The sequence below is a fragment of the Pistacia vera genome, unplaced genomic scaffold, assembly GCF_008641045.1.
Source record: "Pistacia vera cultivar Batoury unplaced genomic scaffold, PisVer_v2 Contig284, whole genome shotgun sequence".
NCBI lineage: Eukaryota > Viridiplantae > Streptophyta > Magnoliopsida > Sapindales > Anacardiaceae > Pistacia > Pistacia vera.
In genome coordinates this window covers 220356-243495 of record NW_022196095.1, presented here as the reverse complement: position 1 = coordinate 243495, position 23140 = coordinate 220356, and the positions used below count along the sequence as shown (strand labels likewise).

Sequence of the window (23140 nt, the reverse complement as noted above, 5' to 3'; positions counted from 1 at the left end):
GACAGACTTCCTCCCCTATTGCCACAATCACGCACGCAGTCATATATTCTTCACATAAATTTATAAACATGCCACGTAGGTTTTCTTAAAATTTTAAAATAAATAATTATATATACAAACTATTTAATTTTATTAGAATTTCAATTTTTATTCATTTGATATCACATTAATCGTATAAAATGTTTGAATTTTTTTTTGTTTCAAAAACAATAAGTCATTTAAATTTGCTTAATTTTGAGAAGCCATTGGAGGTTAAGATGTAAGCGATTGCAGATGATAAATTCTCAGGCTACAGAAGAAAAACAATAGCTTTGGACAACTAGCGTGACGTGTAATAGCGGCCAGCTTTCTTTTCTCCCAAAGAAATATGCGGAAATTAATGAAAAACAAAGGGTAAAAATGTCAAGAGAAAAGAACGAAACGAAACATATGAAGGGCCGAGAAAGCAACAGAAAGTTAAGAAACCCTGATTATCGAGTTCTGTGAGATCTGCAAAAATAAAACCAAGAGAGAGAGACCCGGCTTGGCCTGTGAGAGAGAGAAGTGAAAAAAAAAAAAGTAAATAGAAAAATAGAAAATAGAAAAGCTTAAGATCTAATATAAATAGCTGTCTCTATTACATCTGTGTCTATCTATCTTTGAATATGAGGATTCGCAAAAACGCAAAGCTCTCTTCGATATTGTATTCGCACGCTTCAACACCAGAGAGTCTGCAGACACACGTGTGCCAGCTGAACCAGTCGCCATGGGATGTGATTTCGTTCTCTCAAGAGACCTACCCATCTTTCAATCCTCAGGTGAGTTAGTGTGTTTTTATCTATCTCTTTTTTGTCGATATTATCACAGATCTACCAAAACCCTCTTCACTGCTCTCTCCTTTTACCTTCATTTACCTGCATTTTCTCTTCTGGGTTCTAGGGTTTTGTGATTATATCCCATTAGGGTTTCATTAAAACCCTAAATTTTCTCGTTTTTGTCGTGTATTCTCCTTCAAATAGCCGATTAGGGTATGGGGTCGTCACCATTTCGCGCTATTATCTTTTCTTTTGCTTTTCATTCTCCTGCGTTTTATTTATCAGTTGGAAGGAGAAGATAGCTTTACGGGAAATGGGAGCTTTGGAGACTCTATCGGCGCTGTTGAGAGGTAATCTACTATTCTTCTTCAAATCGAATCTTTAATACACATTTTATCTCGTATTTTTCTCTCCTTGGAGCATTAGGGTTTTTCCTTTATCACTTGGAATAGTTGTATGGTATAGCAGTAATTATCCAAAATTTGTAATGGGTAAGAAGTATGAGTGGCCTGTGGTTGTAAATGTGTTCTATATATACGCAGCGTGGCTTCGATGATGGACGGAGAAGAGAAGGCAGTGATGTTCAAGGTCGAAGATATGATTATTGACGATAATGGAATGGAAGATAATGAAGAAACGAAAATGGAAGATAAATTTGGGTTTGAGAAAGAATACAAAACGTTGTACTGTATCAAAACTGACGGCAAGGGCTGGCAATGCAGAAATGAAGCCAAAGATGGGTACACCATGTGCGACCATCACTTATCGTTAACCAAATCTTACGGCAATAACACTTCTTCTTTTAGTAAGAAACCCGATAAGGGAATAGCAGTGCGTAGAGGCCGAGCTCGGGCCAAGAAGGGTTCGTCATCGTCGTCCAATCCATATGAATTTTACTATTATTCTGGGTTTGGGCCTTTGTGGGGCAAGAGGAGAGGTGATAAAGTAAATGAAGGGAAAAAGGTTGAAGATAGAGAAGTTGAGGATATGAATCAGCAGAGTACAACGCCGCCTTCTTCTCAAATCGAAGATATTGATTTTGTAGATGACGAAGACGATGAGGATGACGAGAATGGAGATAGTGGGAAGAAGAGAATGAGGAAACCAGTGAAAGCAAGATCATTGAAGTCGCTTATGTAGATGGAATGGGGAAAAACTGATGTTGGTTTGTTGTTCTTGTATTTAATCGGTTGAAAATTATCGGTGTTTATTTTTCTTTTAGGTTTGTTTTTAACTTTGGGTAAGTTGTTTAGGGTTATTAGAATTTAGAAGTTTTTTGACTGGTGAGATTAGCATCACTCGATTAACATGGCAGTAGGAGGATGTCTACGGTGTGTTTCAACTGGACCCGAGGAATTGTACTAATCACTGTTTTGAAATGCAAGGGTGTTTTTGTAATTTCAGCCTGTGCTGTTGGTTTGCGTTGATTTTTTATTTGTGTAATGACGTGGCATTTTATGGTTCTAGTGATTGCGAATGTCTATTAGGTTTCAAATATTTTAAATTTATTTTCCTTAGAGTTAAACTTAAACCTAATTAGTTATAATTGTAAGATAAAAGTTTAAAAATATGGAAATTCTTTACTGAAAACCATCTTAGTTATGATATCTTTGTAACTGGGAGTATATTCAATCATCTCTCTTATGAAATATTTTTAAATATTTTTTTTTTTATTATCGAGGGTATTTGAGCCAACTTATATGTATCTCAACTAATCTTTCGGAGTCTTAAAACTATCAGACGGGTAATAGCTTCAGTAGGTCAGTGGCCACCCTTATTATTGCTTGGGAGACTCGAACTTAGAAGTTCATAGAACCTCATTTTACTCTTTTACCATCATGTCATTTATGAGTAATTATTTTAAATTAAATTTGCTTAAAGTTTAAATTAGTTTAAATTTTTTTTGAAGAATTTTAAAATAACCATCAGTTTAAAAGAAAAAAAAAAAAACTAACTAATTTTGCATATAACTATGTCATTAATAAATAATGACTAATGCTACACCCACAATCCCTTCTCACAAATTTTCTCTCACAATTCCGACATGGTAGCTAGCAATTGGTCAGACGCAATTTATCAGATGAGACCAGATAAGACCCATTATAAACTGATCAATTACAAGCTACCACACCGAAATTCTGAAAAGAAATTTGTAAGAAGAAGTTTACTATTCTAGCATTTTTCATAAGTAATATAATGGAAAAATAAAAATAATAACATCAAATAATGTATTTATTAGTTTATTACTTTTTAAAGAGTGAGCGGCAAAGTGGGGCACTGTGTATGTCACTGCCTCAATGAAGGTGACAATAATGGACCATTAAAACTTTTTTCCAAAATGTAATATTATAATATAACATCCCACACTTGGTAAAATCAGGAAAATGGTTAGGTTAGGTTAGATTAGATTAGAAATTGTAATTCATAAATAGGGGCAGGGTCGAAGTTACTTTGTGGACGCCAACTTCGCAAGACAAACTCCAATGTCAACGTCATTTGTGTTTAAATTTATTAGTTAAAGTATCAACCACGAACTCAACTATGTCACGTGTAAAAATTCAATACCTAGTTTTCGATTATATAATTAGAATTAAGTCAGTTTTTACTTTTTATTACATCCATTGACTGGGTAGAATTAAAGGTTTTTCTCTAAGCCATCCAAAACGAGTATATAATAATAATAATAATAAACCCTAGCTACTCTACAGAGTAGGGCATAGGAATAGTTATGATTAATGAAATGTGTGGGAAATTGATTAGATTAAAAACTGTCACGTTCGTATTTTGATTTTGTTTCTCTTAGTCTTAGTCTTACTATGTCTATAGACTCTAGTACACATCAAGTACACCATCCTGCCGGGAGTTTCGCTTTTTTTTTTTTTTTTTTTTTTTTGGTTCAGGGAAGAAAATCATCTATCGGTAATGAGGGTGGAGCACATGGTAAATATATTGCAAAAGACTCCCCACTCTTATTTGATTCTTCACTTCACTGCATCCAGAGCCATCGTTGCGGTTGCCCGCTAAGAAACAATTCGGTATCCATTGTCATCGACATTTATTTTATTTTTTCATGGGGAAATGCGTTTTATATGAGCGCGTCGTCGTGTGTTGGGGAACTTGGGATATATTGCTAGTTGTTTTTTGTTTTGTTTTGAAACAAGACCATCTACTTTCTAGTTATGTTATGTCATACGTGCCAAGCTCAACTGTCTTACATTAAACACTCATACAATAAAGCTTCAACATATTTATGTTAATCCTGAAATTTTTGTAAACACTACTATATTTAAATAATAAGACAAATTAGAATATGATTTAACAACAATTTTTGTGTATTTGGCCCATTTTAAAATGAAAGAAGGTGTTTAAGTTACTTTGTTGGATGAATCGGTGTATTTTTTTCCTTTTGGGTCATAACCTAAGCTATTTCTTTGCAGCACTGACAATACTCATCAGGTAACGGTCATTCTTATTAACAATCGGGAAAAACTCGAACTCAAGATTTTTTGAGTAATACACTTAAGAGTCTAGTTAGTAAATACAGGTACGACTAAAAAATGTACGAGAATTTTATAGGTATGATACAGAAAATGATAAAAAATACGTTTATATAAATTCAGATACAGGAAAAATACAGTATAAATATATACGGGTTTAATACGACTTATTATCAATAATATGTTTTGAAAAATATGATAATATCAATCTTAGTTTTAGCACTTTTCATGGATCACTTGGTTAAAATCAATATAGCATTTTAAATGCAAACTATTCAATTAATTAATAGTTATTAGACCTAATAATATAACATAATATATAACTGAGATTTAAATTATAGTCTCCAGACTAAAATACAATATATAACCAAGATTCAATTATAGTCTCAAATCAAACACATAACAAACTAAAATTTAAAGTCGAATGAGAGCTCCAAACAAATAAAATAAATAAATAATATAACTAAGATTCAAATTATAGTCTATAATAAAAACTCACCTTAATTAGTAAATACAGGTACAGGAAAAAAAAAGATACAAAAATTTTATGGGCATGATACGATAAATAGTAAAAAATTCATTTATAAAAATTCAGATACGAACAAAATATGAAAATAAAACCTGAAGCATATAATTCATGGATAGAATATGGAAATTTGCGAATTATAATAATTCGCGTTATACTAGCGAATTTACTGACTATGATTAGGCTAAGAGCCCTTATCAAATTACTGAACCACCCAAAGGAACCAGTGTAGGCGTTGAGGTACGCAGAATTCCACATCAAATTAGGGTGAGAGTCTGATAATGCGAAGAAAGGGTTGTGGTTTAATTGCGAGTTTCGAGTAGGGTGTGGCTGAGTTGCGAGTTTCACGTAGGGTGTGGTCGTGCTAAAAGAAGCAGGGACATTTAAGGAGCTCTAGTAGTTTTACTAGTTTGTAATTTATTACTAATTTATTTTTGATCCCCAACAGAGAATTTCAAAACTAATCATATGGGTAAATTACTTGTGNCTAAACCACCCAAAGGAACCAGTGTAGGCGTTGAGGTACGCAGAATTCCACATCAAATTAGGGTGAGAGTCTGATAATGCGAAGAAAGGGTTGTGGTTTAATTGCGAGTTTCGAGTAGGGTGTGGCTGAGTTGCGAGTTTCACGTAGGGTGTGGTCGTGCTAAAAGAAGCAGGGACATTTAAGGAGCTCTAGTAGTTTTACTAGTTTGTAATTTATTACTAATTTATTTTTGATCCCCAACAGGGAATATCAAAACTAATCATATGGGTAAATTACTTGTGTACTCACGCGCTTATGCGTGTGTGTGAGATGACAACCACCACCTTACATAACATAATGTTTTTGCTAAAAATATATTTAAAAATGAATTAATTTAATATTTTATCTAACATTATATTAATGCCATTGTTTCTACAAACATACCATTTAAAAAGACAAAAATCTAATAACAAAATTATAAAATAGAGAATAATCTCACCTTCTTGATTTTAGAAACTAACAATTTGTACCTTTAATTTTTAAAATCAAAGGTAAAACTGATAATTTTCTGACGAACCCGTTAGGTTCCGAAATTCATTAGAAACTTTGTTCATTTTTTTTTTATTTCAACTTAAAACTTCTTCGAAATTTGTACAGATTCTCTCATCAAATCAAGATTTTGACAAATATTGTTAACGAAAATTGTCATAAAACAAATGGGAGCTCATATTGCCGAAATTTTTAGTATATGAAACAAGATAAAAAGTTACCATAAAACGGCCAAAAATATAATTTTATACATAAACACTAAAAATCCTCAAGCCAGGGAGACACAATATACCACAATACATACAAGTGGAGAAGTTAACGCAAATAGAACCTAAAGCCATAGAAGACCCATGACCTGGAAAAGTAGAGAGGTCGTGGAAGTTGTAGGTTGAACACCAATTTCACTTCAACACACTGCAACAAAGCAACAATTATTAGTTTCATCAAATATTATTGACCCAAGAATTTTTTTAAAAAAAAAAAAAAAAACATTGTATCTCAACATCAGTAGTCATACAAACATTTCAAGCAAAGGAAATAATTACTTGTACAGATAGGCAGCAATGCCTAAGATTATACACAACAGAATGATATCAATGCAGAAGTTGCGGCTGGACCTCAGCTGAAATAAAATCAATAAACAAAACGAAACCAGAAATAAGAGGTAGGGCATTCATTTAATATACGAATAAATAATTGGACCATAAATTTCTTATCCCACTTAATAAATTTACCTGGTTTACAGTATCCTTGAGCCTCACATTAGTACTTTTGAGGTCAGAGGTAGCCCTGTCAACCTGGATGATGTTAAATAAAACCTTTCAAGTAAGTCCCTTCAATACAGGAGACTCATTTTAAAGTGAATAAAAAGACAGGTAATCCCTCATAAATAAATAAAAGTATTCAGGGAAACTGAAGTTAATATCATAACAATGGAATCCATAACCTTCAAAGGAGTGGTATTGTGATGACAAAGTTATATTGTTATGATCCCATGCCAGATTGGGAAGGATAAAGGAAGTGGGTATGATTAAAGCAATAGGGAATTACCTTTTCATCTATTTCATCCATCATAGGCACTTGTCTGTCCACTTCCTGCCAAAACGACAATCGAGAAAATAACAGTTGATTCCACTTCTTTTACATCACAAATAACAGAAAGAATTTACACAAACAAACCTCATTCATGTCATGTGCCATGTTTTTCAACGTGTCCAATCCTTCTGCTATAACTTCTAAACCTTGATCCTGCATAAATTCAAATTCACCCCATTCAACTCATGAATCATGATATAAAAAACACTTAGCTTATAAATTTCCTTAACCACGATAATCCATCCACCAATTCAATAGACTTGCCTGTTTCATCCTCCGCATTTCGTACTCTTGCCTGAACTGGTTCGACTCTTCTGTTTCTTGAAAGTACTCATTATCGAATTTCCCATCTGACATAATTCAAGTAAAAACATTTGAGATCAAACAGTTTAATTATAGACCACGTAACCCTTTTCTTTCATTCCCCATTAATCCCCAAACCTCCTCTGAAAGCAAATTTTTAACCTTCCTTATTAATACCTGAATATGAATCAATTTTGATTCCTGTATACGAGGTCGAAGTTGCCCCACCATCACTTTGTTTAGCTGCAGTTGTTGATCCATCAGGTATCGCTTCAATCCTTTCTTTCAGTGCAGCAACTAAATCACTTCGAGCCTCATGCTCTTCCTTTGAAAGCCCTTTGACCTACTCCAAACCCATTCATTTATTCGTTAATACACTACCATCAACAAAACGAATATTATTCTGTCACAATTCACTGTCTAAATTAAAAATTAGACCTTTTTAAAAGCAAGTCTTTGTAACTTCGGGACTTCTTCAAGCAATTTAGCTTTCGTTCTTCGAATCTCCGCGTTCATGGCAACTGCTGTCGCCCGATTTTTCTCCGTTGCGACCGCCTCCGATTTCTTAAACAAATTAAAAAAAAAATTAAAATTATGAGAGAAAAGAGTATGCTAAAATTAAACGATAAAGTACCTGGAGAGCAGCATCGAGGTCCGCCTCTACAGCGCCGTATAAGCGAGCGAAAGCGTCGTCGCCGGCGACGTTGTTGTTTTTCTGCTTATCGACATCGTACTTTTCGTATTTCTTGCAAATCGCATCGACTCTGGTGATCAAATCTATCACAGTCATTTTTGCTTTGGAGTTTAGGAATTAGGCGTGAGTTAGGGTTTCCGAGTTAACCAAGTTGAAGAGAAAGCAGAAGACGACGTCGTCGTCCTCGTGGAGACGGAGATGGCAGAGCCAAATGAAGGAGGAGGGAAAAAGGAGTTTTTTACTTTTTTCTTGATTATTTTTGTGCTACAATGTACAATGCTTAACTTTATGTGATAACCGTTTGATGCTCGCCAGGTGGATGTTTAAAACTACGTGGGGCCCATTCTCAGCATATTGGACAAGACGTCTTGTTCTTGTACTTTTTCGGTTTCAGACATGAGACATGAGGCACGAGGTATTCGACTTTGCTTTTCACACGTGAGAAAGTTGGTAGTTACTATTCAATTATTATTAATTTACTCATTTAATTCCTTACATATTGCAAATATAGTAATGATGGAAATATATTACGTGTTAACACATAAGTAACACATGGTAGTTTTAAAAATAAAGTGGAAACTAAAATTGCAGTATAATCAAAGATTCTTTATTCTTACAGTAGAAAGAAGGTGAAGTTCCTATATATATATATATATATGTAATTTCCCACTTAGGCATAACCTTAACCCAGTCATTTGAGAGCCAAAGGGCGTGGCCGATCATTTTGTTTACTGGCGCGTGGTTTTTGCAATCCTCGGCTCCTTCGATTCGATTACCTTGGCTGCTTGACCAACACAAGTCAACCGTGGCACAAATTCTCGATTGTATTATTAATTAAACAAAGAAAGAAACTTAAATACCCATTTCCTTAACCACTCACACTAACCAAAATTTTTATTAAAAACCATCTCTTTTATCTTTTGTTCCAAGAGAATCCTCCCCGAAATATTTAAAGAAAAATGGTAGAGAATTTGATTCTGTACCATTGTTCTTATCTGATTCTCACTCTTTTGTTGATTTTTTCCTCTTCCAGTACTCGCTGTTTTTCGCTTGTTGAGCTCGATACGTATAACACTTTCTCCGTATCTAGCTTTAGATACCCTGAAACCCGTCTCAGACCATTTGATTCGCGTTATATCAGAGGTATGTCATCAAATTTCTTTAATCAATGCGTTTGCTGATTGTTGTTGTTACTCTCACGTGTGCTTCTAGTTAACTCTGGTGTTGTAGTTTTAGTTTATTAATTACGCTTTTCATTGGACAATTATCGAGGTTTTTTTTTTTTTAAACAGATTTAATGCAAGAATCACCGTTTTCTGTTTTCTTAATAGCTACTTAATTTATGATGTTCGTATTACAAGTGTTACTCTTTGAGTTTTACCGATCAAAACTACATATTTGTTGCAGAATCAGTTAAAATGTCAGCTTTCGCGTTGGATTTGGGATTGCGATTAATTGATTTTGAGTAGTAGTTAATGATGAGTTTGTTGCTCGAATTGGTCGTCAATAGAAAGTGACCTAATGGCTGAACTCTTTCTGTTGTGTCTCAATTATTATTATTTTTCTTCTGTTGTCTTGTAAATGCTAACATTATTTCGTTTCTTATTTTCTTAATTTATTTTTTATTTTTGGTATCAATTAACAATGCTAATATCTAACTGGTTTGGTGTTGTGTCTTGTTCAAGTTGATTTGCCAGCATGGTTCTCTTCATTGTCTATACAGTTGGAATCAGACGTAGACCTTGTAAGTTGCAGATCTTTGTTTAAAGAATGTGAGGTCTTTTTATCATAACAGATGCTGTTGGGCCTTATTACTGAGTTTTTAGTTTCTTTTCGGACTCCGGTTACTTGAATTTAATATTATCTTTAATTTACAAGCCCTTGTAGACATGATTTGCAAAAGAATGCCCTACAAATGTAATTAATATCTGTATTTAAGCATGTTTGATGCTTTAATTGATTGTAAGATCATTTTTGAAGTTATTTTTGTCTTGATGTTTTCTTTTTCTTCAAAAACTTTTTTTGGCTTGAATTTTGAAGGGAATGCACGAGATCACCTTTTCATTCTGTTCCATACGATTCATTTGCTTTCCTATTAGCTTATTGTTCAATTTTTTTTTGCAGGATGTCAAAAGAATAGCAAAGGTTCCTATAAGCACTCTGCCATTGATCTGCTTGAGGGATGGCAGTCTCCCTCTGCCGGATGTCTCAGAGACAGCTCTAAATGGTTTAGGTATGCTCTGTATAAACTGAACTCAGAAATCCCCATCTTCCCTTTTTCTTAATTTCCTGTTGGTTGGTACATGAAGACCCAACCGGCCTGTGTGTGCAATTTTGTTGTTTCAAATATGCAAGATTAATAATTTCAAATACCTTTGGAAAAAAATCTTCTTTTGCAGTGTTAGGTTCTCTCTCAAATGGATCTTCCAAGGGGTTAGAAGATCTTGAGTATGTGGAGCAGTGTTTTCCAATGCAGAAAAATATATCAGTGAAGTTGACAAATGAGCAGGTTTATCTTTTTTTTACTTTTGCTAAATAGATTTCTTCTTATATGGGAATAGAACTCGTCCCTGAATTTTTCTTTGTTTATATTAGTTTTACTTTCTGTCTCCATATCCTTTTTATGGTAAGGTGGCGCATGGTTTACTTCACAAACACTATTGTGATTGCTCTTTCTAAAATTTGTTGTCTGTTAACAATAGTTGACAGCATTTAACTTATGTGTCTTTTACTCAGATATCTCCAGGAGTTTGGTATCTTGGTCTTTTCAATGGCGTTGGAGATACAAGGACGCAATCAAAGATGGTATGATCATTATAACTAGTTTTTATTTCCTATTACTCTTTTTGATTAACTTCTTTGTCCTCTTCGTTAAAGGGATCTTGATTCCACAAATTCCTGAATCTTGCAAACATTTCTGAGAAATGAGGTTGCAGCTAATTCTCTGGTACTGCAGATTGTTCGAGGCTCATCATATTCTTTTATTGCCAACATGAGTGTGGAAGGATGTACAACCTCAACAATATGGGGCCAGTTCTGCAACCAGACAGTCAACCCTCTATCATGTGCTCGATCTGACAGTTATAATTTTACTGGAAACTTTTCTGATAGTAAGGTGAACAACGGGACAACTATAAATGTGGTTTCTTGCAGAAACTCTTTTAACACACCTTGCCATGGAATTGGTGAAACTAATGTCTACTCCTTGGATGTGGTGGGAATCACAGAACAATTAACCATTATGGCTATGAATGTCAGTTTCAATATGACACCTTCAAATAACTCTGTAAATGTTAGTGGAACTAACATAATGTGTTTTGCTCGTCATGGTGCACTGCCTTCAGCAACCTTGTATGATTTTTCGGCTGATATACATAAAGAGCCACTGACTATTCCCTCACCTAAGGTTGGTCGCTGGTATATTACTGTTATACCTGTTAATCTTTCAAAAGAACTTGGAGAGATTCATGATACTAATGCACAAGTTTGCTATTCTTTGGAATGGCAAGTACTTGAATGTCCTATGGGAAAGGCAGGGTTGAATTGTACGTGGGAAATATATAATCTTCAGGTGAGATTGTGTTCCTTGCACCTCTAAAGGTCTCCTTTCTAATATTATGTTGAGTTTTATGATCAAGAACAGAAATATATACGGGTATTTTGATATGGTGACTGTTAGATTTTAAGCTTAGGATGGAAGTGCAGTTTCATGTTTTGCATGCCAAATTGCATCATTGTGTATATGAATGTAAACAAGTGTCTCCATGATCCCATTTTGATCCCTTTGCTGGATGAATAGGAAATTGATCTTTCGGAGGCTTGAGTTTAAATAATATCTTGGCTTGTAAGGTGAAAAATAAATTATTAAAGGACAGGCTTTAGTATATAATAAGAATATGTTACCTTGTAGATTTTACCTTTAAACATCTACATCATCCCACATTTTGCATTAACATTATGTATAGAATATCTTTTGTTGTGTGTGTATTCTGTTAATGCTTGAAGAAACATATCCAAAGTAATTTTGTTGACTAGTTGAAAATGGTTGTCTGCAGACAGGAATCAGGAGAGAGTCATACCTGTTTGAATCCAGTTATATACCAGTCAGTGGAAAATTCTCCACAGATTCTGCTGATTTTCCTCTTGAACCTCTTTTAAGCAACTCGTCTTATGGTGGAGAATCAGATGATATTTGGACTTATTTTCTCATGGACGTTCCTGTTGGTGCAGCTGGAGGAAATATCCACATCCAACTGACATCAGATACAAAGATGAAATTTGAAATATATGCTAAATTTCGAGGATTACCATCCCTTCAGAGCTGGGACTATTACTATGCAAACAGAACAAATAGCAGTAGTGGCTCTATTTTCTTCAGGTTGTATAATTCAAGTGAAGAAAAGGTTGATTTTTATATCTTATATGCTAGAGAAGGAACTTGGGGTTTTGGAATAAGACATGCCAATACCTCTAGTAGTGAGACTACCATGTCTGTTTCCCTTGAAAGATGCCCAAGAAGATGCTCATCTCATGGGCAATGTAGATATGCTTTTGATGCAAGTGGATTGACATCATACAGGTTTTTATATACAGTTCTCCCCGTATTCATAAATTTTTAAAATTTTTTTATGTGGTCTTCTATTTTTTTTAATGAATTTACCCAAAAGTATTATAGTTGGAACATTGATACGTGCATACAGGAGCTTATAAATGTATTTGTTTTTTTGCTTTCTGTGGCTTTTTTAATTGTCCTTTTTTCTTTTTTACAGCTACTGCTCCTGTGATCGCGACCATGGAGGCTTTGACTGCAGTGTTGAAATTGTATCTCATCAAGGTAAATGTTACTTTGAAGTTAAAGAAAAAATTCATTTAGTCTCTGATATACACTGATGCTGATGATGTCAAGATTGCTACCAAAGTGTTTTTCTTTTGTCAATCATATCCAAACTGTCCATCTGATAATAAGCTGCCCCTTGCTCTTTATAGAAAAGCAATGATTTAGAAAACTCAAGTTTGTCTTAAGGAGCTGTAGATCTCTGAATTAGTTGAGAAGATGGTAAAAACCTGGAAGTCATGGCCAATAATTTTGTTCTATCTTCCAACAGTCCATGTTTTCTTTTTCCACTTTCTACTGATGAGATAAAAAATTTAGCTTTTCATGACAATATGCATATGAGATGAATCTAAGAGACTTAGCATTATGCTAATAGCATGTTTTTTACCTAATCCACCAGCTGAAAACTGATGTAGGGCACATATGGCAATCGATTGCTCTCATTGCATCAAATGCTGCAGCTCTACTTCCCGCCTATCGTGCTCTTCGAAAGAAGGTAAAGCTCTATGTCTGGTACACATATTTGTATATCTATTGGACAAGACAAGACAAGACATATCAGCTAAATTTAGCCTGAGCTTTCTGATCCATCGAATAATTTTCCTGTTACCTAAAGGACAATTAATTCTCTGTGCAGGCATTTGCAGAATGGGTACTCTTCACATCTAGTGGTATTTCAAGTGGATTATATCATGCATGTGATGTTGGCACCTGGTGTGCATTATCCTATAATTTTCTGTTGTCTTGTAAATGCTAACATTATTTCGTTTCTTATTTTCTTAATTTATTTTTTATTTTTGGTATCAATTAACAATGCTAATATCTAACTGGTTTGGTGTTGTGTCTTGTTCAAGTTGATTTGCCAGCATGGTTCTCTTCATTGTCTATACAGTTGGAATCAGACGTAGACCTTGTAAGTTGCAGATCTTTGTTTAAAGAATGTGAGGTCTTTTTATCATAACAGATGCTGTTGGGCCTTATTACTGAGTTTTTAGTTTCTTTTCGGACTCCGGTTACTTGAATTTAATATTATCTTTAATTTACAAGCCCTTGTAGACATGATTTGCAAAAGAATGCCCTACAAATGTAATTAATATCTGTATTTAAGCATGTTTGATGCTTTAATTGATTGTAAGATCATTTTTGAAGTTATTTTTGTCTTGATGTTTTCTTTTTCTTCAAAAACTTTTTTTGGCTTGAATTTTGAAGGGAATGCACGAGATCACCTTTTCATTCTGTTCCATACGATTCATTTGCTTTCCTATTAGCTTATTGTTCAATTTTTTTTTGCAGGATGTCAAAAGAATAGCAAAGGTTCCTATAAGCACTCTGCCATTGATCTGCTTGAGGGATGGCAGTCTCCCTCTGCCGGATGTCTCAGAGACAGCTCTAAATGGTTTAGGTATGCTCTGTATAAACTGAACTCAGAAATCCCCATCTTCCCTTTTTCTTAATTTCCTGTTGGTTGGTACATGAAGACCCAACCGGCCTGTGTGTGCAATTTTGTTGTTTCAAATATGCAAGATTAATAATTTCAAATACCTTTGGAAAAAAATCTTCTTTTGCAGTGTTAGGTTCTCTCTCAAATGGATCTTCCAAGGGGTTAGAAGATCTTGAGTATGTGGAGCAGTGTTTTCCAATGCAGAAAAATATATCAGTGAAGTTGACAAATGAGCAGGTTTATCTTTTTTTTACTTTTGCTAAATAGATTTCTTCTTATATGGGAATAGAACTCGTCCCTGAATTTTTCTTTGTTTATATTAGTTTTACTTTCTGTCTCCATATCCTTTTTATGGTAAGGTGGCGCATGGTTTACTTCACAAACACTATTGTGATTGCTCTTTCTAAAATTTGTTGTCTGTTAACAATAGTTGACAGCATTTAACTTATGTGTCTTTTACTCAGATATCTCCAGGAGTTTGGTATCTTGGTCTTTTCAATGGCGTTGGAGATACAAGGACGCAATCAAAGATGGTATGATCATTATAACTAGTTTTTATTTCCTATTACTCTTTTTGATTAACTTCTTTGTCCTCTTCGTTAAAGGGATCTTGATTCCACAAATTCCTGAATCTTGCAAACATTTCTGAGAAATGAGGTTGCAGCTAATTCTCTGGTACTGCAGATTGTTCGAGGCTCATCATATTCTTTTATTGCCAACATGAGTGTGGAAGGATGTACAACCTCAACAATATGGGGCCAGTTCTGCAACCAGACAGTCAACCCTCTATCATGTGCTCGATCTGACAGTTATAATTTTACTGGAAACTTTTCTGATAGTAAGGTGAACAACGGGACAACTATAAATGTGGTTTCTTGCAGAAACTCTTTTAACACACCTTGCCATGGAATTGGTGAAACTAATGTCTACTCCTTGGATGTGGTGGGAATCACAGAACAATTAACCATTATGGCTATGAATGTCAGTTTCAATATGACACCTTCAAATAACTCTGTAAATGTTAGTGGAACTAACATAATGTGTTTTGCTCGTCATGGTGCACTGCCTTCAGCAACCTTGTATGATTTTTCGGCTGATATACATAAAGAGCCACTGACTATTCCCTCACCTAAGGTTGGTCGCTGGTATATTACTGTTATACCTGTTAATCTTTCAAAAGAACTTGGAGAGATTCATGATACTAATGCACAAGTTTGCTATTCTTTGGAATGGCAAGTACTTGAATGTCCTATGGGAAAGGCAGGGTTGAATTGTATGTGGGAAATATATAATCTTCAGGTGAGATTGTGTTCCTTGCACCTCTAAAGGTCTCCTTTCTAATATTATGTTGAGTTTTATGATCAAGAACAGAAATATATACGGGTATTTTGATATGGTGACTGTTAGATTTTAAGCTTAGGATGGAAGTGCAGTTTCATGTTTTGCATGCCAAATTGCATCATTGTGTATATGAATGTAAACAAGTGTCTCCATGATCCCATTTTGATCCCTTTGCTGGATGAATAGGAAATTGATCTTTCGGAGGCTTGAGTTTAAATAATATCTTGGCTTGTAAGGTGAAAAATAAATGATTAAAGGACAGGCTTTAGTATATAATAAGAATATGTTACCTTGTAGATTTTACCTTTAAACATCTACATCATCCTACATTTTACATTAACATTATGTATAGAATATCTTTTGTTGTGTGTGTATTCTGTTAATGCTTGAAGAAACATATCCAAAGTAATTTTGTTGACTAGTTGAAAATGGTTGTCTGCAGACAGGAATCAGGAGAGAGTCATACCTGTTTGAATTCAGTTATATACCAGTCAGTGGAAAAGTCCCCACAGATTCTGCTGATTTTCCTCTTGAACCTCTTTTAAGCAACTCGTCTTATGGTGGAGAATCAGATGATATTTGGACTTATTTTCTCATGGACGTTCCTGTTGGTGCAGCTGGAGGAAATATCCACATCCAACTGACATCAGATACAAAGATGAAATTTGAAATATATGCTAAATTTCGAGGATTACCATCCCTTCAGAGCTGGGACTATTACTATGCAAACAGAACAAATAGCAGTAGTGGCTCTATTTTCTTCAAGTTGTATAATTCAAGTGAAGAAAAGGTTGATTTTTATATCTTATATGCTAGAGAAGGAACTTGGGGTTTTGGAATAAGACATGCCAATACCTCTAGTAGTGAGACTACCATGTCTGTTTCCCTTGAAAGATGCCCAAGAAGATGCTCATCTCATGGGCAATGTAGATATGCTTTTGATGCAAGTGGATTGACATCATACAGGTTTTTATATACAGTTCTCCCCGTATTCATAAATTTTTAAAATTTTTTTATGTGGTCTTCTATTTTTTTTAATGAATTTACCCAGAAGTATTATAGTTGGAACATTGATACGTGCATACAGGAGCTTATAACTGTATTTGTTTTTTTGCTTTCTGTGGCTTTTTTAATTGTCCTTTTTTCTTTTTTACAGCTACTGCTCCTGTGATCGCGACCATGGAGGCTTTGACTGCAGTGTTGAAATTGTATCTCATCAAGGTAAATGTTACTTTGAAGTTAAAGAAAAAATTCATTTAGTCTCTGATATACACTGATGCTGATGATGTCAAGATTGCTACCAAAGTGTTTTTCTTTTGTCAATCATATCCAAACTGTCCATCTGATAATAAGCTGCCCCTTGCTCTTTATAGAAAAGCAATGATTTAGAAAACTCAAGTTTGTCTTAAGGAGCTGTAGATCTCTGAATTAGTTGAGAAGATGGTAAAAACCTGGAAGTCATGGCCAATAATTTTGTTCTATCTTCCAACAGTCCATGTTTTCTTTTTCCACTTTCTACTGATGAGATAAAAAATTTAGCTTTTCATGACAATATGCATATGAGATGAATCTAAGAGACTTAGCATTATGCTAATAGCATGTTTTTTACCTAATCCACCAGCTGAAAACTGATGTAGGGCACATATGGCAATCGATTGCTCTCATTGCATCAAATGCTGCAGCTCTACTTCCCGCCTATCGTGCTCTTCGAAAGAAGGTAAAGCTCTATGTCTGGTACACATATTTGTATATCTATTGGACAAGACAAGACAAGACATATCAGCTAAATTTAGCCTGAGCTTTCTGATCCATCGAATAATTTTCCTGTTACCTAAAGGACAATTAATTCTCTGTGCAGGCATTTGCAGAATGGGTACTCTTCACATCTAGTGGTATTTCAAGTGGATTATATCATGCATGTGATGTTGGCACCTGGTGTGCATTATCCTATAATGTCTTACAGGTATGAGGATCCCTTCCATATGGATACACACATGCTTCATAAGGTTATTTGTTTGAGATGTTATTGATAAGGCGTACTGGCAATTCTTTCAGTTCATGGACTTCTGGCTCTCTTTCATGGCTGTAGTGAGCACTTTCGTGTATCTAACTACTGTTGATGAAGCTTTGAAAAGGACAATTCACACAGCAGTAGCTATCCTTACAGCCCTTATGGCTATAACAAAGGCAACGAGGTATCTTGAACCAGTAGATATAGTTCAATTTTGTTCAAAGCAGGACTTTGTTTCTCAGTAATTACAGTAGGCATTTAACCATGCTAAACTCTGTAGGTCTTCCAATATTATGCTTGTCATAGCGATTGGGATACTGGGTCTTCTTATTGGATGGGTGGTGGAGCTCTCTACTAAGTTTAGGTTGTTTTCCTTTTCAATTGGATTTTGTAGGAACATGCTGGACAGGTAACTTATATTCTTTTCATGTCAATCCTGAACTTTTATTCATGTAACTTTCTATTGGCTCCTCATGCATTTAAAATAAAAGAACATATCAGTATTACTTTAATTCTTCTTTTTAATTTTTCAAGCGTATTTCAATCAAATTGAAGTTTATATAAATATAAGTTCTAAACTGTATTGCTGCTTTTTGGTGACCTGGCCATGCTGCATCCTGATGCAGCATGGCTGATTTTTGTGATTGGATACTATGACAGATTCCAGCTAATTAATTCACACATGAGATTATGCCAGTATGATATACAGGACAGTAGACCAAATGGAATTGATTTCTTTTTCTTTTGTAACTGTAGTCAGCAAACTGTTACACAAAGGGTTCGTAATTTAATCAAGACATTATTGCTACGGTTCCGATGGGCATTTGTACTAGTAGGTTTCACAGCACTAGCAATGGCAGCAATAAGTTGGAAGTTAGAAAGCAGTGAAAGTTACTGGATTTGGCACAGGTATGATGAATTCATTAGTCTCTCATTTCTGTCTCTCTATTTCTCTCATATTCGTTGTATTAAATGGTTTTGTAGTGTTTGGCATGTCACCATATACACGTCTTCCTTCTTCTTCCTTTGCTCAAAAGTCGATAACGTAAATAGTGAGAATCCAGGGCCAGTAGAAGCAAGCTATGAGTTAACTACGCAGGATTCAACCCCAAGAGGTGATAGGAGGGAATGAAGAGGCAGAAAGTTTTGCAGATTTAGCACCAAGGAAAAAAGTGATTTCTTTAGGCATGCAGGGAAAAAAAATCATTTAGCTGCCTAGACCAATTGAATCTTTCAAACATTTGATCTGAAGAAGATAATTGTAGACAAATAAGACATTTTTAAACTCCTCGACAGAAGCTGTTCGTTGTGGGATCCTTATAATGTAAGGTAGGAGATAGAAGTGAGGGGGGTGGTCGTCATTTAAGTAAATATTTATACACAAATAGGTAGGAGATAGAAGTGAGGCAGAAAACTTGTTCATAAGTTTTAGGGGCAGAGCAGGACATTAGGGCGAAGATGTGGTCTTTCAATTGTATGTTTTAAAGGGTATTTTTTGTATTTATAACATCTTTCATATGATTAGTTTATTTCATACATCATAATGGAAACACTCGAAGACCGCTCTAGATTGTTGTATGTTGTAATTTAAATTTTAAATCTTCAAGAGAAAGATTGAATAGTTTTTCTTCGCCATTTGGACAGACGTGTAGGTAATCCCCAAGAAATGAAAAAGATGTCGCAACTGAAAGTTGGTCTCAAAAACCCAGTTGAGAAAAAGATAAAAACCTAAGAATTCATACTCTATAAGGTTGACCTCCATGATCGAAAAGACTGACAAACATTGAGGCTTTGGCAATTGGTGTAATTTACGTACTATCAAATTTTGGAACAAAAAAAAAAAAAAAAAATTTACGTACTATCAAATTTTGGAACTAAAAAAAAAAAAAAAAAATTTTCTTTATATTATTTTTTTTTTATTGGTTTTTTCAGAAATAATTAGTAATAGATGTTAGAAGATGACTCAAAACATTTTTCCCTCTGCTAATTCCATATACATACAAGAATATCTACTAGATAAAATACAGATCGGCTTCAAAATTATTACAAATTCTCCTGAGCAAATCAATAATCAAGAAAAAAAAGAAAAGTACACACTAGTAAGAAGCAAAGAAACTCCCATTGTTTAAATGAGTTTCCCATACACAAGCCAAACCTCAAGAAAAATAATCCTCTACATATGCCAGCAACAAGTAAAACACTATTTTCACATCTGTTTCCTGGAAGTAATAGGCTTCCTTTCACTACCTTTTTTTTCACGATTTTCAATTGGTTGGTTTGATTGAAGTCCGCGTATTTCTTGATCTTCAAGTATTTCTATTTGCATGCCTTGATGCAAGCTGAATGTACTTCACCAAAATGGCCATTTAAACCTTGGATCCATTCTTGGTCTGTCATTTCCTACTTATTTTTCTTTTATTGAAGCGCTCCTCTGGGAATAAGAGGGTAGTAAACGGATGTCTGAAGCTGAAAGCTCTCTGTAATCCTTACGAATGCTCCATAGGATCTCTGCACATCTTCTCATGCTTGGCCGATTCTGTCTGCGTGGAGCCAGGCATTGCAATGCTAGTTCAAGAACTTTTTCAAGGGCCAAGTTGTTTGCATCAGTTTGTTCTAGCTTTGGGTCCAATGTTGAAATGGCATCTCCATCAGTGAACTTGTTCATCGCCTGCAATTACAAAGCAATAAGTCTCAACGTTTAATTTTTCTATCCAACTAGACCAATCGTGTGCCTGGCGCATTATTATTTGCATAGAGCAAGTAATAAAAGAAGGGAAAATCATACCCATTTTGCAGTTATCCTCTCCTTGAGTTCCCTTCTAGGTTCAATTGGGCGCCTGCCTGAGACTAATTCAACTAGTAACACACCAAATGAATAAACGTCACTCTTCTCTGTAAGTTGATAGGTTCTGAGGTATTCTGGGTCCAAGTAACCGGCAGTTCCTTTAACTTGGGTTGACACATGGGTTGCGCCTGAATCAGTGTCAGCTGCCAATCTTGCAAAACCAAAGTCTGTTACCTTGGCTCGAAAGTTTTCAGTTAGCAAAATGTTGGAAGACTTTATGTCTCTATGAATGATTGGGTGATCTACATGAAAAGCCAAAGCACCACCTAGTTAGATCTCTCTACACATTCTCAATTTATACGATTAAATAAACTTAAAATATACCTGTATACATATGAAGATAGGTAATAGCATGTGCTACATCAATTGCAATATCTAATCGTGCAGCAAGGTCAAGAATGTTGCCATGCACACCTGCATTTATGTTTCTCAAATTTCAGTTAACAAATTTCCATTAAGCATCCATGTTATACACAGAAAGAAAAAAGCCAAATTGGAAGAACTCACAATCCAAGTGTTCCCTGAGAGTTCCATTTGGAACATACTCCACAATAACAATTCTTTCATCTCGGTACTCTAAGTACCCATAAAACTTGACTAAATTCAAATGCTCCACCTGTGCTAGTGTTCGAATTTCACTTTGAAATTCCACACCCAAATGCTTATCATATAGGCTCTGCAAACACACATAAACCACAAACTTAGTGAAATCAATGCACCCGAGATCATACATTCTACAGTTTCTTCCCTCAAACCCTTAAAGAAACAAAGATAAATTTAATCTTAACCTTCTTAGCTCGCTTAATTGCAACAACATTTCCATCATCCAATCTGCCCTTGTAAACAGTTCCAAATCCACCTTGTCCAATCTTGAACGAAGGGGAGAAGTTCCTAGTGGCCTTGTAGATTTCCTCCATGGTGAACTGTACATTTCCAGGCTCTCTGCTATGAGTTGAATTGTATGAATTAGCATAAACACCACGACTTGAACCTCGGCTCCCCGTACTACTAGTTCTTGAAGCATCCGATAATCCTGAAAATTTGAACCATCTTAACATGATACATCATTCGTAATTTCTCAACATCAACAAAGCTTAATTTAGTAAACAAAACAATCTTCTAGAACCGGATCTTGAACCTATCAAGCTAAAACGTCTGAAAGTTTTTGCAATAAAAGAATTACCCGTAGTAGTAGTTTTAAATTCGCGAGAGTCAACAAAACTCTTGGAGCTAGTGGTTTCAGGAGGAGTGAAGCAAGCAACAAAGACTCCCGCCACCGATCTGGCGACAACGGCCGCGGTGTTCTTGGCAGTCTTGCGGACGGTTGATGCCTCAGAGTAGGATGAACTGGGCGAATAAGAGAAGCGGTCCGGCGTTGACCCAATGCCCGTGCTGGGGTTCCGTCGCCCATAAAGTGGTTGAGGACTTTTCATTACTATTACGACTTTTTCTCTGAGAAAGAGAGAGAGAGACAAACAAAGAGAAGTTAACAGGCTGTTTGTTTGCAATTGGAAAAGTGACGTAAAGTGGCGGGTAGTTGTAGGGAGAGTGTTTGTTGCAACTTAAAATGCGTATGGAAGACTTTGAATTTTCAAGTGATGGGTAATGGATAACAATAACATGCGTCTTTTGCCAATTGAAACTTCAATTAAACCAATAAATACGTTACTTAATTTGGGCCAATGTGGGTCCATTAGTATGGTGCAATACTGCAATTATAACCTTAGGGTATGATTGGGAGTTTCATGATAGCGATTACGAGGATAAACCACCGTAAAAGTTTTGAAAGTAAACTACTGCAGCGGTTTTTAAGAGTTTTTAGTAACGGTTTTTAAAACACTCAATTTGTGTTTGGAAGTTTATTTTCCAGCGGTTTTGACTGTTTTTTAAAATGATAAATTTACATATATGCCCATAAAAATACCCAACTTAACCGTATTGGAGTTTTGTTTTTTTAATTACAAAAGTAAGAGTTATTTATTTGTTTTCTACTTATTAGTATTTTATAACTTCAAATGTGATTAAGTCTCTTTATCATCTTTGTATTTTGTAGCATTTGGAATGATTGAAAAAATTTAGCTCCACTTCTCCAAGAAAGCATCAAGAATAAATTTTATAATTTATATATATATATATAATTTTTTATGATTGTTAAATTATTTTATATTTAATGGTTGGAGATGCGCATAATTGGTTAAAAAGTTTTTTTTTTGACGTAGTTATAATAGTTTTGTAATGGATATGGTATTTGTGGAATAAAATTTTAAAACCAACCAAAACACCCCGATTTGGGAGGTTTTATAAACCCTTAAAAAATACAATACATTGGTTCTGGAGGGTTTTTGAGCTAGTCAAAACCAGTGTATAAAAAATATAGCAATTAATGGTCTTAGAACACCTTAAAACCAGTCTAATTAAAAACCCTTCAGAACCCGTGTGGAAAAAAACTGTCAAGCAGACCCTTAGCTGCTTGTTGTCTACCAAGTGGTTTCGTAGGATTAACCAACAATATATTAATTAACTTGTCTTAAAAAAGAGTAAAGGACTTTTTTCACCAAAATAATGGTTTAATGATACGTTCTCATCCACAGACTTTTAAAATACTACTTTACTATCTAAATTTATATTTCATTTCCGATTCTAACATCGTTGCGATCCTACATCAACACCATTTTCTTTTCTGATCATTATTCACCAAAACCTTTTAAACCCTACTCTCATCGACTTAGCCAATCGCCGTCAGT

General features: G+C 34.9%; 5 protein-coding genes across 5 annotated transcripts; 3 read left to right on the top strand and 2 right to left on the bottom strand.

The window, feature by feature from the left end:
- Positions 1-538: 538 nt before the first annotated feature.
- LOC116134289 lies at positions 539-2192 on the top strand. The gene is made up of 3 exons (XM_031419973.1): positions 539-797; positions 1080-1144; positions 1337-2192. The coding sequence occupies exons 1-3, from the start codon at positions 645-647 to the stop codon at positions 1932-1934; spliced, it is 816 nt and encodes a 271-aa protein (XP_031275833.1). The 5' UTR covers positions 539-644; the 3' UTR covers positions 1935-2192.
- Positions 2193-5985: 3793 nt separating this feature from the next.
- Positions 5986-8020, bottom strand: LOC116134290 (syntaxin-71-like). Its single transcript, XM_031419974.1, has 9 exons — positions 7865-8020; positions 7669-7794; positions 7408-7573; positions 7192-7277; positions 7012-7080; positions 6883-6927; positions 6567-6629; positions 6378-6454; positions 5986-6246 (listed from the first exon to the last, which is right to left on the bottom strand). Exons 1-9 carry the CDS (start codon positions 8018-8020, stop codon positions 6234-6236), a joined length of 801 nt encoding a protein of 266 aa, XP_031275834.1. The 3' UTR covers positions 5986-6233.
- A 758-nt stretch (positions 8021-8778) lies between these two features.
- Positions 8779-13515, top strand: LOC116134215. The gene is made up of 10 exons (XM_031419890.1): positions 8779-9067; positions 9610-9668; positions 10049-10157; positions 10324-10433; positions 10661-10729; positions 10881-11495; positions 11980-12503; positions 12694-12758; positions 13175-13254; positions 13396-13515. Exons 1-10 carry the CDS (start codon positions 8884-8886, stop codon positions 13513-13515), a joined length of 1935 nt encoding a protein of 644 aa, XP_031275750.1. The 5' UTR covers positions 8779-8883.
- Positions 13516-13578: 63 nt separating this feature from the next.
- On the top strand, positions 13579-18817 carry LOC116134214 (the record flags this gene model as incomplete). Its single annotated transcript, XM_031419889.1, has 13 exons — positions 13579-13671; positions 14052-14160; positions 14327-14436; positions 14664-14732; positions 14884-15506; positions 15994-16506; positions 16697-16761; positions 17178-17257; positions 17399-17503; positions 17596-17735; positions 17832-17960; positions 18308-18460; positions 18536-18817. Coding segments are annotated over 13 exons (2337 nt in total), but the record flags the coding sequence as incomplete, so codon positions are not given.
- A 683-nt stretch (positions 18818-19500) lies between these two features.
- LOC116134288 (calmodulin-binding receptor-like cytoplasmic kinase 2) lies at positions 19501-21940 on the bottom strand. The gene is made up of 6 exons (XM_031419972.1): positions 21580-21940; positions 21185-21429; positions 20904-21072; positions 20721-20810; positions 20337-20638; positions 19501-20219 (listed from the first exon to the last, which is right to left on the bottom strand). Exons 1-6 carry the CDS (start codon positions 21827-21829, stop codon positions 19956-19958), a joined length of 1320 nt encoding a protein of 439 aa, XP_031275832.1. The 5' UTR covers positions 21830-21940; the 3' UTR covers positions 19501-19955.
- Positions 21941-23140: the final 1200 nt, after the last annotated feature.